The 19,484-nt window shown below is 41.2% G+C and overlaps 1 protein-coding gene across 15 annotated transcripts in view; it reads left to right on the forward strand.

The window, feature by feature from the left end:
* Positions 1 to 19,484, forward strand: part of dmd (dystrophin) — a 1,684,732-nt gene that overhangs the window by 1,336,542 nt on the left and 328,706 nt on the right. For all 15 annotated transcript variants that reach the window (XR_010004953.1, XM_008107345.3, XM_016992722.2 and 12 more), the window contains one exon: positions 17,636 to 17,825. Coding sequence is in view for 14 of the 15 variants with exons in the window: in XM_008107345.3 (XP_008105552.2) it covers positions 17,636 to 17,825 (190 nt within the window). In the remaining variant the exon portion in view is untranslated. The remainder of the gene's footprint in view (positions 1 to 17,635; positions 17,826 to 19,484) is intronic.

The following is a 19,484-nucleotide window of genomic DNA, read 5'->3' on the forward strand; positions in this document are numbered from 1 at the left end:
CTATCCTTTGTGATTCTTAATTGGTCTTGTATAATGCTATCAGTTCATTTCACTCTTATTAAATTTAGTTGTTTCTTCAGTAATTAAGAGTAAGAAAGTAGGTGCCATTAAAATCTAATTATTTTCATAATCAGTTTACACTTAAGTGCCTTTGGAATTCAAGATATTGTCTTAAATGAATTTTACCCAAGTAATTAATATACCATTTGACACCACTGTTGACTGTTATAAAATCTCGGTAGTAATGTGTATTTGAATGTAGTAAAGAAAACAAAATTTTACCCCAGGGGACACTTTTTCCTGAAAATAAAACACTGTGGATTTTTGTATCATTTTGTGCTTAATTTTACCATGTAATTTTTCTGTGAGTACAAATATATTCTGTGGTAGAACCGTCAATCACAATCTCTTAATTTATTATTTATTTATTACATCACTTCTTCCCCGCTCTTCTCACCCATCAGGGGACTCAGGGCGGCTTACAATATAAACATACACATCAAAAAACAGTTTTCATCAAATTTAAAAATCCATCAAGATTAAAAATTACAATAAAATTAAGAATATACATTAAAATATACATAATTATACATTTAAATATACATTTAAGGTGCTTTCCATATCCAGGTCGGGTCTGTCTTTAACCAAATACTTTCTGAGAACTGCATTAGAAGTGTGTTTCATGTATCACAAACCCTTATTTCTCTTTTAAGTGTATAAGTCAAATTCATATATAAGTCAAGGGCAGGTTTTGGGGCCAAAAATTTGGAGTTTGATGTGACCCATGAATAATTCAAGTATCATTCACCAAGAAGAGAAAGTGTCAGCACTACCTCAGAGAGCCACAACCTCTAGACAGCATCATTATTTTACCCAGGCATTTTGTAAGGACAGAAGCAGTGCCATGGCACAAAGAATAGGGGTTGTTTTGAATTTCACGGGCTGTATGGACATGTTCCAGAAGCATTCTCTCCTGATGTTTCATCCACATCTATGACAGGCATCCTCAGAGGTTGTGAGGTATATTGGAAAAACTAAGCAAAGGAGGTTTATATATCTGTGGAAAGTCCAGAGTGGGAAAAAGAACTCTTGTCTGTTGGAGGCCAGCATGAATGTTGTAATTAATCACCTTGATTAGCATTAATGACCTTGCCAGCTTCATGGCCTGGCTTCTTCTTGCCTGGGGGAAGAAGTTTTTAAAAAAACTTTGTTAGCTGCCCCTGATTGATTCATGTCTGGGATTCTCCTGTTTTCTGCATGTTGTTCTTTATTTACTGTCCTGATTTTAGAGTTTTTTTAATACTGGTAGCCAGATTTTGTTCATTTTCATGGTTTCCTCCTTTCTGTTGAAATTGTCCACATGCTTGTGGATTTTGTTATGATTGAGCCTCATGGCTCTGTTTCTGACAGACGTGGGCGTAAGACTCCTCGAGAGTCAGATACTCTCGAGGAGCGAGAGAGAAAAAGACTACGAGACATATTTGCAGCACCATCTGACGAAGAATCTTTCGAAGGGTTTACGGAAAGAATGGAGGAGGGGCTGGTTAGCTCAGAGGAGGATGAGATGGATTGGACTCGGGTAAGGGAGGAATTGGGTGCCACTGGCCATGATGGGACAGAAGATGAATGGGGACCTTCAGGATTAGACCCATGGCTTAGCTGGAGGGATGGGACGGGATCCACAGCTGGAGATGCTGTTGGGCGTAGTCAGAGGTGTTCCAGCTCTGACGAGGAAAGTGATGAGGAAACGCCCGGGTTAAGGAGGACAGCTGACAGTGATGAGGATTTGTAACTGGCATAAAATGGGGCTTGGGAGCAATTGCAAATTGCGTCGGGCAAGGTAATCTGGGCAAACGCTTGGGATTCGTGTGTGTGTGTGGGACGCTTCCCTGAAGACTTGTGTGCTTTCCTGTGCTGAGACGTAAGTTGATTGGAATCCAGGGTCAGACGGCGGGAGGGATTGTGTGGGCATTTGTTTGTGCAAACCTGTGCTTACTCTTATTAGCTTGACCTTCCGTCGTCTTCTTGACGGACGCCATCTCCTGCTTTGAGAACTCGGACTGAACTGACCACGGCTTGTCTTCTCCCCTTCTTGGACTTGGAAAAACTACAAACGTCTGCTTCTGGCTTTGATCTACGGAACGGAACTGGTCTACTCTACTGCTAAAATCCCTGGCTGATTTGTTCGTGTTGGAATCCTGTCTGCTGTGTGTGTGGGAGCGACGCAAGTTACTCTAAACACAGTGTTGGCAGCAGAGAGGAATCTGCTGCCAATTAGTTGCATTCTTTGTATCTTTTGTTCCTTGGCTTTCGTTTTGTTTATACCCAGGCTGAAGAAAGCAGTTTGTTTTTACCCGGATTAAACTCCGGTTTAATCCGGTTTATCTTTTGAACATTTACTTTTGCCCCTTTTTGCTCCTAAAGGCAAAAATTGCCTGGCCCTTGTGTTTTACGGGCATTTTTGAGTTCTGTAATCTAATAAACTCTGTTACTTTGAATCTTGTGGCGTTCTGTCCTTGACAGATTTCAATGGATTATCTGTGTAGTCTGACATGATAGTTGTTAGAGTGGTCCAACATTTCTGTGTTCTCAAATAATATACTGTGTTCAGGTTTGTTCATCAAGTGCTCTGCTATGGCTGAATTCTCTGGTTGAATTAGTCTGCAATGCCTTTCATGTTCCTTGATTCTTGTTTGTGCAATGCTGCGTTTGGTGGTCCCTATGTAGACTTGTCCACAGCTGCATGGTATATGGTAGACTCCTTCAGAGGTGAGAGGATCCCTCTTATTCTTCGTTGAACCTAGCATTTGTTGGATTTTCTTAGTGGGTCTGTAAATAGTTTGTATGTTGTGTTTCATCAGCTTCCCTATGTGGTCAGTGGTTCCCTTGATGTATGGTAGAACACTTTTCCTCTGTCTTTCCTCTCATGGCTTGTTCTTGGCTTTGCAGCTCTTCTGATGTCTGTGGTGGAGTACCCATTGGCCTATAGAGACCAGTTTAGGTGGTTTAGTTCACCTTGGAGGAGGTGGGGTTCGCAGATTCTTTTTGTATGGTCTGCCAAGGCTTTGATTGTGCTTCTTTTTTGACTTGGGTGATGGTTGGAGTTTTTATGAAAGTATTTATACGTGTGTGTAGGTTTTCTGTAAACTGTGTGGCCCATTTGTTGATTCAGAGAAGTGAGCAGCCTCAGTCTCAGGAAAAAAAAGTAGGTTCTGCTGGAATAAATGAATGCATTTTACCATTCTACTATTTTTATTTATTTATTTACAACATTTATACCCTGCCCTTCTCACCGAGGGGACTCAGGGCGGCTTACAAAAATTGGCAAAATTTAATGCCCAAAATGCAATCATAAAAACAAAACAATATAAACAGATCTGTTAATAACATTGTTAAAACACATTATAAAAACCTTAAAAACATATATTCCAGGTTTTTATAATGTGTTTTAACAATGTTATTAACAGATCTGTTTATATTGTTTTGTTTTTATGATTGCATTTTGGGCATTAAATTTTGCCAATTTTTGTAAGCCGCCCTGAGTCCCCTCGGGTGAGAAGGGCAGGGTATAAATCCTCCTACATGTCAACTTTGTCATTTACTCATCAAAAGCTTGGGCACATAACCATGTTTCTTCCTCATGGTGTCTGTGAAATGAGCACATGTGGTAGTAATTGCACCTGAGCATTACTCTCGGAACCTTTTAACAGCTGTTAGAGGTACTTTGGCTGCAGCCCCGCCTTCCTCCCAGGAAGCATATATTGCAGAGATGGGGCTGTAGCCTTAGTTCCTTTTTTTCCCGCCGCCTCACAGCAGCTCTCTAGGAACCTCTCGGTTAGATTATTGATTTTTGACATTGGACTGTTTATTTGACTATTCTACTAATTCTATAACGTACTTTGGCTGGACTTGGACTTCTCTACACTATTCTACCTTCTGGCTCCCTGTCTTCGGAATTGGTATGGCTTTTTCTATTTCAAAGAACTGTGTGGCCTGTGGCTGTAAGCTGCCTGAGGCAGACGGCCATGATAAATGTCTTGTATGTTTGGGGGAGGCTCATGGAGCAAAGAATTGTTTGGTTTGTGTGGCCCTTACACCGCAAGCCCGTAAAAGCAGGGAGAAAACGCTAAAAGCTCTAGTCTTGGAGAGAGTTCTCTTCCCAGTCCCATCTACAAGCGGCTCCCGAATGCCACGGCAGGGTAAGCCAGCTGAACGCCGGGAACTTACTTCCTTGCTGGCAGCCTCGCCGGCTCCAAAGAGAGCACGTTCCACTCCTCCTGCTCTTCCTACTCCCCAGAAGACCTCCATTGCTGCAGCTGACAGCCGCAAGGGGACGAAGAAGCGTGCAGCATCTGAGGCACGCAGCGCAGCCATGCCCACGGTGCTGATGTCGCCAGAAAGGATACGGCCGCTGGCTCCGCCCATGACGTCTGGGCAAGAGCATGGAGGCAAGGCGCGCATTATGCCCCTGACGCAGGCCTCGCCAGCTCCGGTCATGGGTGTGGCCCTGCTCCCCAAGGTGGAGACAGCCCACCCGCCGGGAGAAGAGCTACTGCCGCCCACTCTCCCTGCAGGGATGGGAGAAAGCCGCGGGGTGAGGAAAAAAGCAGCTGAGCCCACTGCTGGGCAGCCTGCTTCTGGAGAGGCCAGTGTAAGGAGTACTATGTCTCCGTTTCTCACTGCCTCCCAAACTATGGATCCTCCTCGTGAGGAAGGGGTATTGTTTTCTCCGCAGCCAAGTGCTGCCTCTTTTCTTTCACATACTCCATTAAGCCGTAGCCATAGCCAAGGCTTTTTTCCATCGCCTCCACAGAGGCAAACACTAAGCACTGTCCCTACGGAGTGGAGTAGACCATTTACTCCCCGGGCAGATTATGTTCATCGCTCTCCAGGAGGAAGGGCTTATCTTTTCGGGCCCATATTGGTCCAAGACCAACAGATGCCTCAACCAACCTCAATCCCAATACAAGTAGATCCTGTTGCACAATCTATGCATCAAGGCCTCAGCACTGCTATTGTTCTGGCTTTAGGAGCTGATATTCCATCACATTCTGCATCAGAATCTGACTCTGATGAAGGAAAGGAGGATGTGCAAGCAGTGGAACTCCCAGTGGAGCCAGAGACATCAAGTTTTATAACTCTGATGTCACGCCTGTCTAGGGCACTGGAATTGCCTGTCACTGAGGCAAATCAGCCCCTGGCATGCCATCTTTTCCCAGCAGAAGAGCAGCGTCAAGCAGCTCATTCAGCTACAGCTTTGCCTGCAGAACCATATTTATTACGGCTTGCAACTGCACAAGACATTGCCCCATCACTGATAGGCGCAGTTCCACGAAGGAGTGATGCCTTGTATAAGATAGACCTAACTTCTGCTCAATGGGTCGCAAAGCCACCTAGACCTAATTCGGTAGTCACCAAGGTAATGCAGAACAAACGTTCAGCGAAGACCCATTTGACACTCTCGGATAAAGAGGGCAGGAAATTGGAAGCAGTAGGCAAGAAAGTACACTTAGGGGCAGGATTGTCAACACGTTTTGCACATTATGGAGCCTACATGGCAGCCTACCAGAACGATCTATGGCAAAAGATAGCTCCTTACTTGGAGGCTTTGCCACAGGACAAACATGCTCTTGCTAAAGTTATCCAGCAAGAGGGTCTGGCCTTAGCCAAGTCACAAAAGGAAATGGCAAAAGACACAGCAGAAGGAGCAAGCAGAATGTTTGCAGCTACGACTGTTATCCGAAGACATGCTTGGCTACGGGCCTCCACACTATCTGAAGAAGGCAAGCTTCTAGCAGAGGATCTACCGGTCAATGACAAGGGTCTCTTTGATCCGGAGACAGATGCAAAGCTTAAGGAGGCCCAGGAGGTTCGCCAGGCGGCGAACAAATATGGTTTTCCTCCAGCGTCCCGCTATCGGGGCAAATCATATCCAACTGCCTCTTATACTAGGAAGCAGTATGACACCACTAGCAAACCCCTTCCACAAACCTCTCAGACAACTTACACTCGGCCAGTGGCACCATCTAGGCCCCGCTCGCAGGGTAAGGGGAAATATCAACCAAAGGGGAAGCGGCGCTTTTAGCACCGCTTGTCCCCATTGCTCAATTCCTTTAGAACGGCACACGGGTGATCATGTCCCTTCTCTTTCTCCATTGTGTTCCCTTCCTGGGACACAACATGGAGATCACGAAACACTTCCTGTAAAATTTGGAACCCGACTGGCAGAATTTGCTTCAATTTGGAAATCAATAACTACGGACAAGTGGGTCCTAGAAATTATAAGTTTTGGTTATTCAATTGAATTTTTTCATGAGCCGCAGATAGGCTCTGTGAAGACCACCCCGTCCTCAAAGGTCTTGCAGGACGAGATAACTGTTGGAGAAAGGGGCAATTGTTCCCCTCCACCCATCCTTCTATTCTCATGCTTTCTTTTCAAAATACTTTTTAGTTCCAAAAAAGATGGTGGTCAGAGGCCAGTATTGGACCTCAGAGGCCTTAATCACTTTATCCATTCTCGTAAATTTAGAATGGTGACACTTGCAGCCATTCTTCCACTTCTGCTTGACGGGGCGTGGTTTGTGTCAATAGACCTGAAGGACGCATACTTCCACATTGCGATAGCCCCTCACCATCACAAATACTTAGCATTTAAGGTGGCACAGCAGGCTTTTTGTTTTAGGGTGCTTCCATTTGGGATTTCTACCGCACCAAGGGTTTTTACTAAATGTATGGCCATGGTGGCGGCGCACCTCTGCCTTCAGGGCATCACCGTCTATCCTTACATAGACGATTGGCTATTAGTTGCACATTCCAGAGAGGCTTTGCTACGGGATCTGGACTATACACTATCCCTTCTCAATGATCTCGGGTTGGTAGTCAATCAAAAGAAATCACATCTTGTTCCTGTGCAGAGAATACGATTCATCGGAGCAGAGCTGGATTCCATCACCAGTATGGCATATCTGCCGGAAGATTGCTTCCGATCCCTACGAATAGCGTTGCTCCATCTCATGCACAATGTGGCGCCAAAGGCCAAAGATGTGCAGTCAGCCCTGGGACACATGGCTTCGACAACATCTGTACCACCATATGCACGCCTGAGAATGAGGCCTCTACAAGCCTGGTTTCTCAAGGTGTTCAATCCTATGCTCCACAGTTCACATATTCGTCTGTCTCTTCCGTCACATGTCCGCCAATCACTCCAGTGGTGGTTGTCTCGGACGAATGTGTGCAAGGGCATTCCATTCAGGCATTGCAAACCAACAGTGACGGTGACGACGGATGCCTCTCTGGAAGGATGGGGCGCCTATTCTGGCTCCCTAGTGGTCAGTGGCAAGTGGACGCCTCAAGAGTCTCAAAGTCACATCAACTTGTTGGAAATGATGGCAGTGCAAAGAGCCCTCCAAGCCTTCCAGGACATATGTTGTCACAGGGTGGTCCAGGTGAGGACAGACAATACCACTGTGGCATGGTACGTCAACAAACAAGGAGGCACATGCTCCCGCTCCCTCCTGAACCTCACCCTGCAGATATGGGAATGGTGTTTGCTGAACCATATCCATCTGGTAGCCATTCATGTTCCTGGTCAAGAGAACAAGATAGCAGATCGTCTCAGCAGGGGAGACAGTACCACCCACGAATGGTCTCTGTCACCAACAGAAGCAGCTTCTCTTTTCCAGAGGTGGGGCAATCCCCAAATAGATCTATTTGCAACAGCAGAGAATGCAAAATGCAATTTTTTCTGTGCAAGACAGGAACCCAACCAGCAGATGGGGTGTCTCGGGGATGTATTCCTTTTCAGATGGACAGGGCCCCTGCTATATGCATTCCCACCGATTCCTCTCATAGCCAAGGTAGTGGCAAAGCTCTACCGCGACCAGGCAGATTGCATAAATTTGACTCCATGGTGGCCGAGGCAGCCTTGGTTCTCACTTCTTCACACAATGGCACGGGGTCAACACTATCCCCTCCCGCACCGCCCGGACCTTCTTACTGCTCACCAAGGCTGCCTGTGCCATCCTGACATCAAGCAGCTCAATCTCACAGCTTGGGGGATCTGGCCCGACCATTTTCACAAGCAGTGAAAGACATACTGTGTGCAGCGCGCAGGCCATCAACGAAACGATCATATTCCTACAAATGGAACAAGTTTGCCAAATTTGCATGGCAGCAGAATGTGGATCCAGTCACTGCTCCCACATCAGTCATTTTGGAATTTCTTGTTTCTTTGATGGATACCGGACTAAAGTTATCCTCCATCAAGTGTTATCTTGCAGCGATATCTGCTTGTCGTAAAGATGAGGGATACTCCTCCTGTTTCCAAGATCCCCTAATCCAACGCTTTCTGCGAGGATGCAGGAATACTCGACCTCCTGTTACTCCACCTGTCCCAGCATGGGACCTCCGGTTGGTGTTATCAGCCCTTCAGAAGCCACCTTTTGAGCCTATGGCAGAGGTGGAAATTTCATACGTGTCTTGGAAAACAGCATTTTTGTTGGCCATCACAATGGCCAGAAGGGCGAGTGAGCTCTGTGCACTACGGGCAGATGCTCCTTATATGCGCTTCCACTCTGACAAGGTGGTAATGCTTACAGATATCTCCTTTCTCCCGAAAGTAGCCTCAAATTTCCATTTGCTTGAAGATATTGTTGTACCTTCTTTTTTTCAAAATCCATCTACTCCGGTGGAACGGGCTCTGCATCTTCTGGATGCTAGAAGAGCATTAGCATTTTATGTTGAAAGAACAAAAGAGCTTTTAGAGCTTTGCCTAAACTTTTTGTCAAATATAGGACAGACACCAAAGGTCTTCCAATATCTTCACAAAGATTGTCAGGATGGATCACAGCAACTATAAAACTGGCATATCAACTGGCACATCAACAGCCTCCATTCGGCCTAAAGGGCCGTTCCACCAGAGCAGTAGCCACCTCCATGGCATAGAGCCGAGGAATACCGCTACATGAAGTTTGTAGAGCAGCCACATGGGCCACCCCTCTGACATTTGTGACCCATTATAAGGTGGATCTGCTCTCAAAGAAGCAAGCAGCGTTTGGCAGAGCAGTTTTGGGATCAGCACTGTCATGACGCCCACCAACCTTGGTGAGTAGCTTGCTGGTCTACCACATGTGCTCATTTCACAGACACCATGAGGAAGAAAGATTGGTTGCTTACCTGTAACTGTGTTTCTTCGAATGGTGATCTGTGAAATTAGCACATCCCCGCCCTTCCTCCGCTCTAATCGTCATGCCTTCTTTCTCAAGCCGCTGTCGGCGGTGGGGAACTAAGGCTACAGCCCCATCTCTGCAATATATGCTTCCTGGGAGGAAGGCGGGGCTGCAGCCAAAGTACCTCTAACAGCTGTTAAAAGGTTCCGAGAGTAATGCTCAGGTACAATTACTACCACATGTGCTAATTTCACAGATCATCATTCGAAGAAACACGGTTACAGGTAAGCAACCAATCTTTTCACAGCCCTTCTGAAAGGTACTAAAGGAAAGGTTCCTTTTTTTAACTATTTATTTATTTATTTACAGTATTTATATTCCGCCCTTCTCACCCCGAAGGGGACTCAGGGCAGATCACATTACACATATAGGCAAACATTCAATGCCTTAACATAGAACAAAGACAAGACAAACACGGGGCTCTGAGCTGGCCTCGAACTCATGACCTCCTGGTCAGAGTGATTCATTGCAGCTGGCTGCAGCTGGTTGCTCAACAGCCTGCGCCACAGCCCGGCCCAGAGTTAAGATACAATACTTACACTGACTCATGGAAAAGTCAACCCATACTTATACATGAAAATATACATCACTTTCATTCCATACTGTTTGTTTTGTCTGCTTTTTTGTAAGTGAACTGAACTCCAGCTAAATCCCAAATTTGTTTCCCTTACTTGAAACAATATGTTCTAATTGGTAAATAGAGTTCTTTCTGCAATGGCAAATCCTGTAGGGCCTCAAGCAAAACACAAAGCAGTAGACTGCTTATTTGGTGTCCAGATCCAGTGATTCAGAGAAGTGAGCAACCTCAATCCCAGAAAACAAATACATTTTCATTCTATACCATGGGAGCAGGGGAGACTCATTAGAGTGGGCATCCTGCACTTCTGGACTCTTGCTCTGCCTGTTCTAGAGGAGATTCAGCATATTTTAACATTTTATGCCATTACACAATATAACCAAGAGCATTACACTAGAAAATGCAGCTCTTAGCATAATGAGAGATACCGGTTAGTGCTTCTGGGCCACTAGGACTGAGAGGCAGCACCCTGTGAAAGACTGGAGCAGAATGTCAAGCATTATGAGGATAAATGGTTTAAAGCTGAACAAAAGATCATTATGGGAATTCAACTTTCCTTATATGAGTGGGAGGTTAATATTAAAGAAACACTATGTGGAAGTGATTTGTGATAGCCTGAAGTCATTGGTGAATTGTGCCAAAATTCTAATGATGTGAAATTACTGGCATCCTCTCATTGCTTATTACAGATTAGCATCACATTCGATTTTCAATATGGGAAAGGAACAAGTCAATTTTGTAAGGCGATATTCAAGTACGAGGCTGTAATAATGAATCTATGTGACATGTTTAGGGCCTCATGTTGCTTATTGATGGTGTTTAGCAATGACATCTTGATATTCAAATGAGTATTGTAACATGTCTTTTTAATTTTAATTTCCTCATATGAACTTAAACTGAACCTGTTCATTAATCTGTGACAAACCAGTAACTGAATTTCTAGTGATCTGAAAACAAAGTAAACTTCAATTGCAGCTGAACTTAAAGTCAAGCAGCACCAAAACCTGGGTTGACTCCTTTAGTGGGACAGATCTTGGGCCTCTTTATCCTTAGCAAGATGTCTCGCTGTTGACAGAAATCATGAATGTTCCTTCATATGCTTCTTTATATATATAAATTTACACCCACAACAGTGTCTTGTCTTCTTGGCCTTGTCTCTTCTCTTGCTTCCAAATAAGCCATTGCTCATGGCAGAAGGCACCTAAGACTGAAGAAAACTGTCCATGGGGGATACTGCTCCTAAATGACCACAGTGTACTCAGTACAACCACTGTTGCCCTTATTGTTCTTTTAAATAATTATATATTTAGAAAGATGATGAAAGCCCCGAGCCTCCATTTTGTAATTATTTCAATTATTTTGATAAAGAGTTTGTTTTACCACATTTTTCTATTTCCTAATTGTTTTCTCTGTTGTTAACATGGTCTTCATATTATTAAAGAATCAAGTGGAACCTGTTGGCTATACCTCTCTAAGCATTACATGACATCCTTGCTATTTACTTTAGTTTTAGTTAAACAACCTTTAGTTGTCTTTAGGTAAAGATTATTATTTAGTTTTGACTGTCCCTTCTTCTGTGACATTGGCTGCTGACTGTTTAAACTGTTTTTACACAGTAAAAAGAAAACACAAACAAGCCTTCAACCCCCCCCCAAAAAAAAACCCCCACAACATTTCATTACATAGCCTGCATATTATGGTTATAACTAGCCTCAAAGAAAATATATTATTTAGCTAAATGTAAAGTATTGGCTCTGTCTGTACATTTTATTCACAGAGGGCAGTGTACAAAGAGCTATCTTTAGTTTGGCCTGATTCCTTATTTTCAGACCACTTAATGTGACAACATTAAATGTAAATGTTAAATGCATTGCTCCATGATTCACCTCAATGTGGAGAAACATTGATTTCATATTCAATAAGAATACATGTGAGTTCATTGATGGGGAAAATGGTCTAATACGTATCTCTGTATATAGGACTACCATCTAATGTATCATGCCAAAAATATTAGGGAGCAATATGTTCCTTGTTTTTATTATCACATAGCATTTGAGCATTCCACCTCCATCTAAAAAAGTGGAGGTAGGCCCATAAGTGTATCCTATATTGTTATACCTGATTTACATTTTGGTCTAGGTTTTCCTGTATTTAGCACAGTTTGTTATGCAGTGGAAAGTCTTGAATTAGTTTGCTCTGTTCTCACATACTCATACTTGAAGAAGAGCATTTCAAATAAACAGAGATACTTAAATACCAACTCCAGTCTAGTTTATTTCATTGAATTCATACATAAGGTATGAATAAATTGATTCATCCAGGCTTTTTCATCTCCTTTTCAAGTCCTTCAACATGACCACAACCCTCGCCACCCAAGTTTAAAGAATTTTAAAAGAAACGGAATATTCCATTTGATAGGAGGCCTCCAAGGTTGGAAATGAGTGGCTTTATTAGCATTAATTAGTAGTACTTTATTAATGCTTAGACCAGGCACAGTCAAACTTCAGCCCTCCAGTTGTTTTGGACTTCAACTCCCACAATTCCTAACAGCCGATAAGCTGGCTGGTATTTCTGGAAGTTGAAATCCAAAACGCCTGGAGGGACGAGTTTGTCAATGCCTGCAATAAACCCTTTGCATACACACTAAATAAATATAATATTAATGTAATGTAATGATATAAAATAAAAGTGCTGCATAAAATAATTAGCATATTAAAATTCAATATAATTAAAATAGAATACAACAACAACAACAATAATAATAATAATAATAATAATAATAATAATAACAACAACAACTTTATTCTTATACCCCGCCCCATCTCCCCAAAGGGACTCGAGGCAGCTTACATGGGTCCTTGCCCAGACACAACAATATAAAAGCAAAAGCAAAACAATAAAACAAATTAATCAACAATAAAACATCAACATCGATAAAAACAGTCATAAAAGGTCAACATACAAAATAAAACGTTAAAACAAGAGATGAACTCACGGATCTGGACCAAAGTGCAAAATCTGTCAAAGTCAGGGAGAGGTAGTTACACAGCTGACATAGTCAGTGCTAAATGTAATACTGAGAGGGCATACCAGTGGATCTATTGTTGAGAAGGCAGACAAATCGAACCTACAAGGATCAATCATCAAATGCCTTTTGGAAGAGCCAGGTTTTCAGGCTCTTCCGGAAGGAGAGGAGGGTGGGGGCCTGCCTGATATCCCTGGGGAGCGAGTTCCAAAGCCGGGGGGCCATGACGGAGAAGGCCCTCTCCCTCGTCCCCACCAACCGCTTGTGATGCCTCTAAGCTGCGAGAGCACTGGGAACCAGACACGGCGGCCAATAAACAATCTAATATCTTTATTAAAGAAATAAAAGAGTCAAACAAAAATAAGCAGAGTATTTAGTCCGGTAATAGTCCTTTTAGGAAAGGTCAATTATAGTCCAGTAATATGAAGTTAGATGTCCAGTATTAGAGTTCAAAGTTTTAAATCCAATAACCGAAACACACTCAAACTTCCAAGCAGTTTGAGTGGGGAAATAAGCAAGGTCTTTCAAGAGTTCCAGGTTCAATGTCTGAGGCTAGGATAACAAGGCAAGGCAAAGTTGGTCGTGGTGGAACTGAATCGCAGTCCAGACTTGGCAGGGAGACGACACACAACGCCCGGTCTACTCGAGAGTAGCGCGCCGCAGGAACTAGAGATGATGTTGTTTTCCCAACTGACACGTTGACTCCGCAATGGCCAGCCTGCATGTAGAACTTTTATGGGACTTCGAATCACCCCTCAAACCAGGTGCCTGAACACTTTTTCCCAAGGGAAATGGGCTGAAGACAACAACTTGCCAGATGCAAACCTCCCTGGAAACTCTCAAGGGAATCAGTTTAATTAGCGTCCTCTCTCTCCGCTAATCTTGCGCTTTTCCTCCTATTCTCCTTCTCAGAGCGGAATGTTTTCAGAAACAATCTCCTATCAAAAGGAGCACTCTCCGGGGAACCAGGCTCTGTTTCAAGGGCTTTTGTAATTAGCTCTGGGCTAAAACTGTCAACAGGGAACATCTGGAAGGGAGCAGAATCTTGCTGAGTTGGCACAAACCCCATATCCTCTTCAGTCTGATCCATAATGGCTGCGAGGTCATGACTCGAGGGTCCCTGAGACATCACATCGCTACTGCGAGGGTGGTGGAAGCGAGAGGAGGGCCTCCCCCGACGAGTGAAGAGATCGTACAATGTATTAAATATAAACTGTACTAAAATTTGTTTTAAATGAAATTAGATTTGGTAAGAGCATCCCCAGCACAAGCAACTGCCATATCAGTGAAAAAAATTGCTCACATTTTCATCGTTGCCAAAGCGAAAGGAGACACCTTGAGAGTAATCATAGAATCAGTATCACAAACATTATTGAAATGTAGATTAGCAAAATATAGTCCAAGAAATTGGTCCTGGGTTCAGATTGTACAGGAGAGCAAAATAATGTCACATGTTCTCAATTTCATGAGCCCCACAAATATAGGCAGTCCCCTAGTTGTGAACAAGATAGGTTCTGTAGGTTTGTTCTTAAGTTGAATTTGTTTGTAAGTCTGAACATGTACATTTTAAGTGTAGTTCTAGGCCAGATACACACAAAGTCTTTGCATAGCATAAGGAAGGGTGAATACCCCTGTGGTGTTTGTTTTGCTGCTTGTGCCCCTATTCAGGAGATTCCCCCTAACTTTCTGTCCCTGTGATAATTGGATTTTGAAATATGTGGCTTGTTGTGGAAACAAGGATTGGTGATAATGCTTCAGTGGAGACACCTTTCCTTCATGGTAACTCTTTCAGGAGTGATTTTCTGAGGGGTAGATTTCTCTCCCTGTTTTCTCAGTCACATTTGTTTGTAAGTCGGATGTTTGTATGTCGGGACCGCCTGTACACAGAAAGCCAAAGGGGTAAGAGAATATCTGCCATGGATCATGGTTGTAGGCATGGTTTGAAATTAAAGGGCTGTAAGAACTTGGCCAATTTTTGGAAATGTGAGCTTTGCCAAGTGAACAATCCATTGATGGTCAAATTTATAGTCTATTGTATAAATTAGGCATCCTTTTAAAATTCTGATTTTAAAACTGAAAACTTTATTATTTTAAATTTACAACAATGTTTAAAACATACTGTTTGATATTGCTATTGTGGTGCAGCTGGTTAGTAGCCAGCAGCAATAAATCACTACTGACTGAAAGGTCATTGGTTCAAAGCCCGGGTTGGGATTAGCTCCTGACCATTAATAGCCGAGCTTGCTGCCCACCTAAGTAGCTTGGAAACAGTTGTGGCTGTGAGTAGAGAATTCCCCTTTGTTTACAAAACTCATTTGGTGCACTTTACCCAGTTGTTTTTATGACTTTATCTTGGTGCTTAAATCATGTTTTTAATCATGTCATGGTCACATTTTAAATTTTTATTTTGGTAACGTGTGGATTTCATATTTGTGTCTGTATTTTGTTATACTGTATTTTATTTACTGTATTTTGTGTATTTTGTTTATTGTAATTATTTGGGCTTGGCCCCATGTAAGCCGCCCCAAGTCACTTCAGGGAGATGGAGGCAGGGTACAAAAATAAAGTTGTTGTTGTTGTTGTTGTTGTTATCCCTCCACTGAAATTAAGACAACGGACAACAGATTAAAATGCAGCAACAAATAAACACACAACACTGTTAATAACAAAAAAAATAATAAAACTACACCTTCATATCCATGTTTTTGAAGTGATAGCTCATTTCCACACACTTTATCCTTAACAGGATGAGCACAAACAAACATGCTTTTGTCTATTTTTATACAGTAACTAACTATACTGTCTTAGACTCCGTGTTCAGCAAAATTTCAGCCCATGATTAATGGATTGCTTATTTCTTGAGCCTTGCTGCTTCAGCTCTGCAAAAATTGTTTATGGCTTCATATGTTCTGTTAAGGATAATGCCATAGCCAGTTTTTCATGGTTATTGACCTTCACACATTAATATACACTTTGCCAGGAAGTTTTCTTTACAAGTCTACCATTTCTTTTAATATGGCCATTGACTGCTAATAAGAGAAACACATATTAGATAAGTAATACAAATCTATTGCAACCATTTTCATGTCTCGGCCAAAAAATGCAGAGGTTTACTCTCAAAAGTTCATTAATTAAAAAACCAAGCCATATTTATTTCTTAGGGTTAAAATTAAGTGCCTTGCTGTGCCATTTATACCAACATGAAGGATTTTTTTGCAGGTGTTTCACTCTTCTATCAAGAACATTTGTTATTTATTTATGAGAATATTTTTATCATGACCTAAATTAGTGTACATCAATATCAACAGATGAAAAAATGTAAACAATAAAAATCTTTATATGGAAAGAAATAGATTTTAAACAGTAAAAAAGTTAAAATAGGTTTGAAATATTTGAACAGTTTAAAAACTCCTAGCATTACATTTGAAGTAAATCTGTGTGGCCAAAAATCTTTTATTTTATTTGGTATTCCAAAGCTGGGAAGGTTAGCATTCCCCACCTATTGTTCAATTATCTGAAGATCTCACTATTTTAGCTACTTGTGAATGTGTACTTTGTGGATATTAACTTCAAGAAAATGTAAAACTGTAGTCAGTTTTATTAATGTGTGTGCCTAGTCTCTGTTCATATCCTTAACCTCTCTATTTTTCCTTATATTTTTAATTTGTTATAACTTTTTAAATAATAAAAGTAATAAAAGCCATTGCCAAAAACGAGCATTATACTCAAAAAGACACCTTCTCCATTAAACATATACAGTACAATCTAAATATCTGCAAGCAATATGTTCCTGAACTTACCATGAAAATAGGAAGCTGTGGTTAACTGTATTGAAATGAATGATTTCTGCAAGAGAGTTGCCCTGGAGAATCTATAAAATACCTAGAGATATAACCTCTCTAGGATTTTTTAGGTCCTCCATGGTAATTCTGTGGTAGTTTAGAGCAGAAGTATACCTTAGAATCGCTTGGAGGATCTAGAAAATTCATAGAAAAGACATATCCATATTTTATCACATAACAGTTGCCATCGCATAATAGTCACACCTGCATTTTTAAGGTGCCAAAAATTGCATTTTTGTTTTCCTTGCACAATAGTTTAAAAACTATAAAATAGAAGTCTCTGAAGCTCAACTCTTCTCTCTTCCCTCCTTCTGCCAATGCAAGGCAGTTTACAAAACCTGGAATGGAAGTCTTTGGAGAAAATAAGGGGGACAATGAGAGTTCCAGAGACCTTAATTTCAGGATTTTACAACTGCTTTTAAAAACCCTGAAATGGAGGAAGAAGAAAGGAGAAAACAATGGAGATTCAGAGACCTCCATTTTCTAGTTCTTCACCTGCCTTGCCTTGAAAGAAAGAAAGAAAGAAAGGAAGGAAGGAAGGAAGGAAGGAAGGAAGGAAGGAAGGAAGGAAGGAAAAATCAGCCCCAAATGGTTCTGCAGTTTTAACAAACAAACAAAGAGAAATGGAGCTGTTTGTATGAAGTTGGATTATCCATCCCCCTCCCCCTCCCCTTTCAGAGGTAAGGCATTTTATTTTTAAAAAACAACAGAAACCAGGAATAAAGTCAGGTTTTTTTCCTCGCAGAATAGTAAGAAAAGTGTGACTATTATGAGATGAAATACTGCATTTGCTTGGATACAAGTAGTCAAAACCATGCTATAATAGTGTCATGTGTACTTTAGACAGACTCTGGGTTTACCCAAAACTACTCACCTGCTCTATTTCTACCTGCCTCTATAGAAATAAACTCTCCTTATGCTTTCAATCACTGTGACGCATTGGACTGTATTTGTGATTTCACAGAGTTGGTGAGCGAGAAGCGGCATTAGAAGCAGCCCTGAGGCTCCTGCAACAATTCTACTTGGATCTGGAAAAGTTCCTTGCCTGGCTTACAGAAGCAGAGACAACTGCGAATGTCCTGCAGGATGCTACACACAAAGAGAAAATATTAGAGGATGCCCAGGGTGTTCGGGAGCTTATGAAGCAGTGGCAGGTAAGCCCAGTGATTTAAATGAGAGAATTATTTTTAGTCAATTTATCAATTTGAGATAAAGGAACATACTCATTTTTATAGTCATTTTTACATTTTTTTTTCAAAGGAGTTGTATTCATTTTTGGCACTGAATGAGATTTTTATTTGTGTTTGCATGTGATGGACAAATAGTTTAAATATCTACTTTAAGAAAAAAGACATATAATACAAATTTAATTTTAGTCTCAGTTAAGAATGTAGTACAAATAAAGAATTCAAGAGCTTTTTCTGGTGAAGAAAAAAAAACACATCACACTTGCTAACAAATACTTCGATGTCACAGTCCTTTTACATATGTGAGTATCTCCTATGTTCCTTGTGCCTATTGCAGCAGAATAAATACTGTCTACTTTTTTTCTGGTTTACCTAACATAAATTAGTTCTATTTTTTATATTGTGGGATAAAATTAGGACTTTCTTCTAATGCATGCTAATGAGACAAACAATGCCGGAACTTGCATTACTTAGTGATAATTAGGTCACACATTTGTTTTCCCTACCAGGGGGAAGCAAAAACCAAACACAGCTTTAGAATGTTTCATTTTTTTCCTGTGTAGTGTAGCTTAGCAATAAAACATCCAGTTGTCAGGTTTTAAGTGGCTGTGTGAGCAAGGTTGTATTTCTGTGTTAGTGTTCCACTTCATAGTCTTCATGAATGTGATCATAATATTGGGGAGGGAAGGATATATATCTGATTTGCTACAGTGTGATTTGCTTATATACCTGAGTATTACACTATAAAATATTTTAAGGATGTTATTAGGTGCCTGTTGGCAAATAATTTATTTGCTAACTCTGTCACAGTGTTAATTAATCATAAAGAATTAATTTATTCTTATCCCATACATAAATTCCACCCTAAACATAAGTAATTTTCACTTATTTCTGATATTCTTAAGGAATACAATTGTGCTGCTCTTAGAAATAAATATATCAAGACTAATGTTTAAATGTGAGATATTATTTGTGAGCCAAAAAGTAGTCTGAAAATATGCCCACAGTGCTAAAAACTGAATAAATGGTTTACTATATTACCCAAAGTGTTACTGAAAATATTTTTTTTAGAAACTCAGATGGATCCCTTAAAATGTGTGCTGTGATTTTGTCACTGAGAAACATTTGCACTAAAAATATATGGACAGAAGAATAGGGTAGGAATATATATGGTTTTTGTTTTGATTTTATTAAGGTTTATCAGATAAAATCTATTTGCTGTATCATATCCAAAGGAGAATTTGTCCAACTCTACATTTTGTAATTTACAAATAGATGTTATAACAGAGCAGCCAGTACATTCCTGCTATTACTAATACTTTAAATAAAACCCTTTAGAAAGAAAATCACCTCAATAGGAAATTCGATGTGCAGAACATTTGTATTACTTAAGTCCTTTAAGTCAACAGTGCTGATCAGAGCCGGCCCTAGGCAATTTTCAAGTGTAAGCAAGCAGCATTTTGGTGCCCCCCCTCCTGAAACCAATCACTGAAAAATAAAAGGTAGAATGTAGAGGTGAATAGAATATATATGTGTGTGTGTGTGTTATAGTCCCTGCATATGTGTTTGTGTATGTGTGTATATGTGTGTGTGTGTGTGTGTATGTATACATACACATACACACAA

This window comes from Anolis carolinensis, chromosome 3 (assembly GCF_035594765.1).
Source record: "Anolis carolinensis isolate JA03-04 chromosome 3, rAnoCar3.1.pri, whole genome shotgun sequence".
NCBI classification, from domain to species: Eukaryota; Metazoa; Chordata; class Lepidosauria; order Squamata; family Dactyloidae; genus Anolis; species Anolis carolinensis.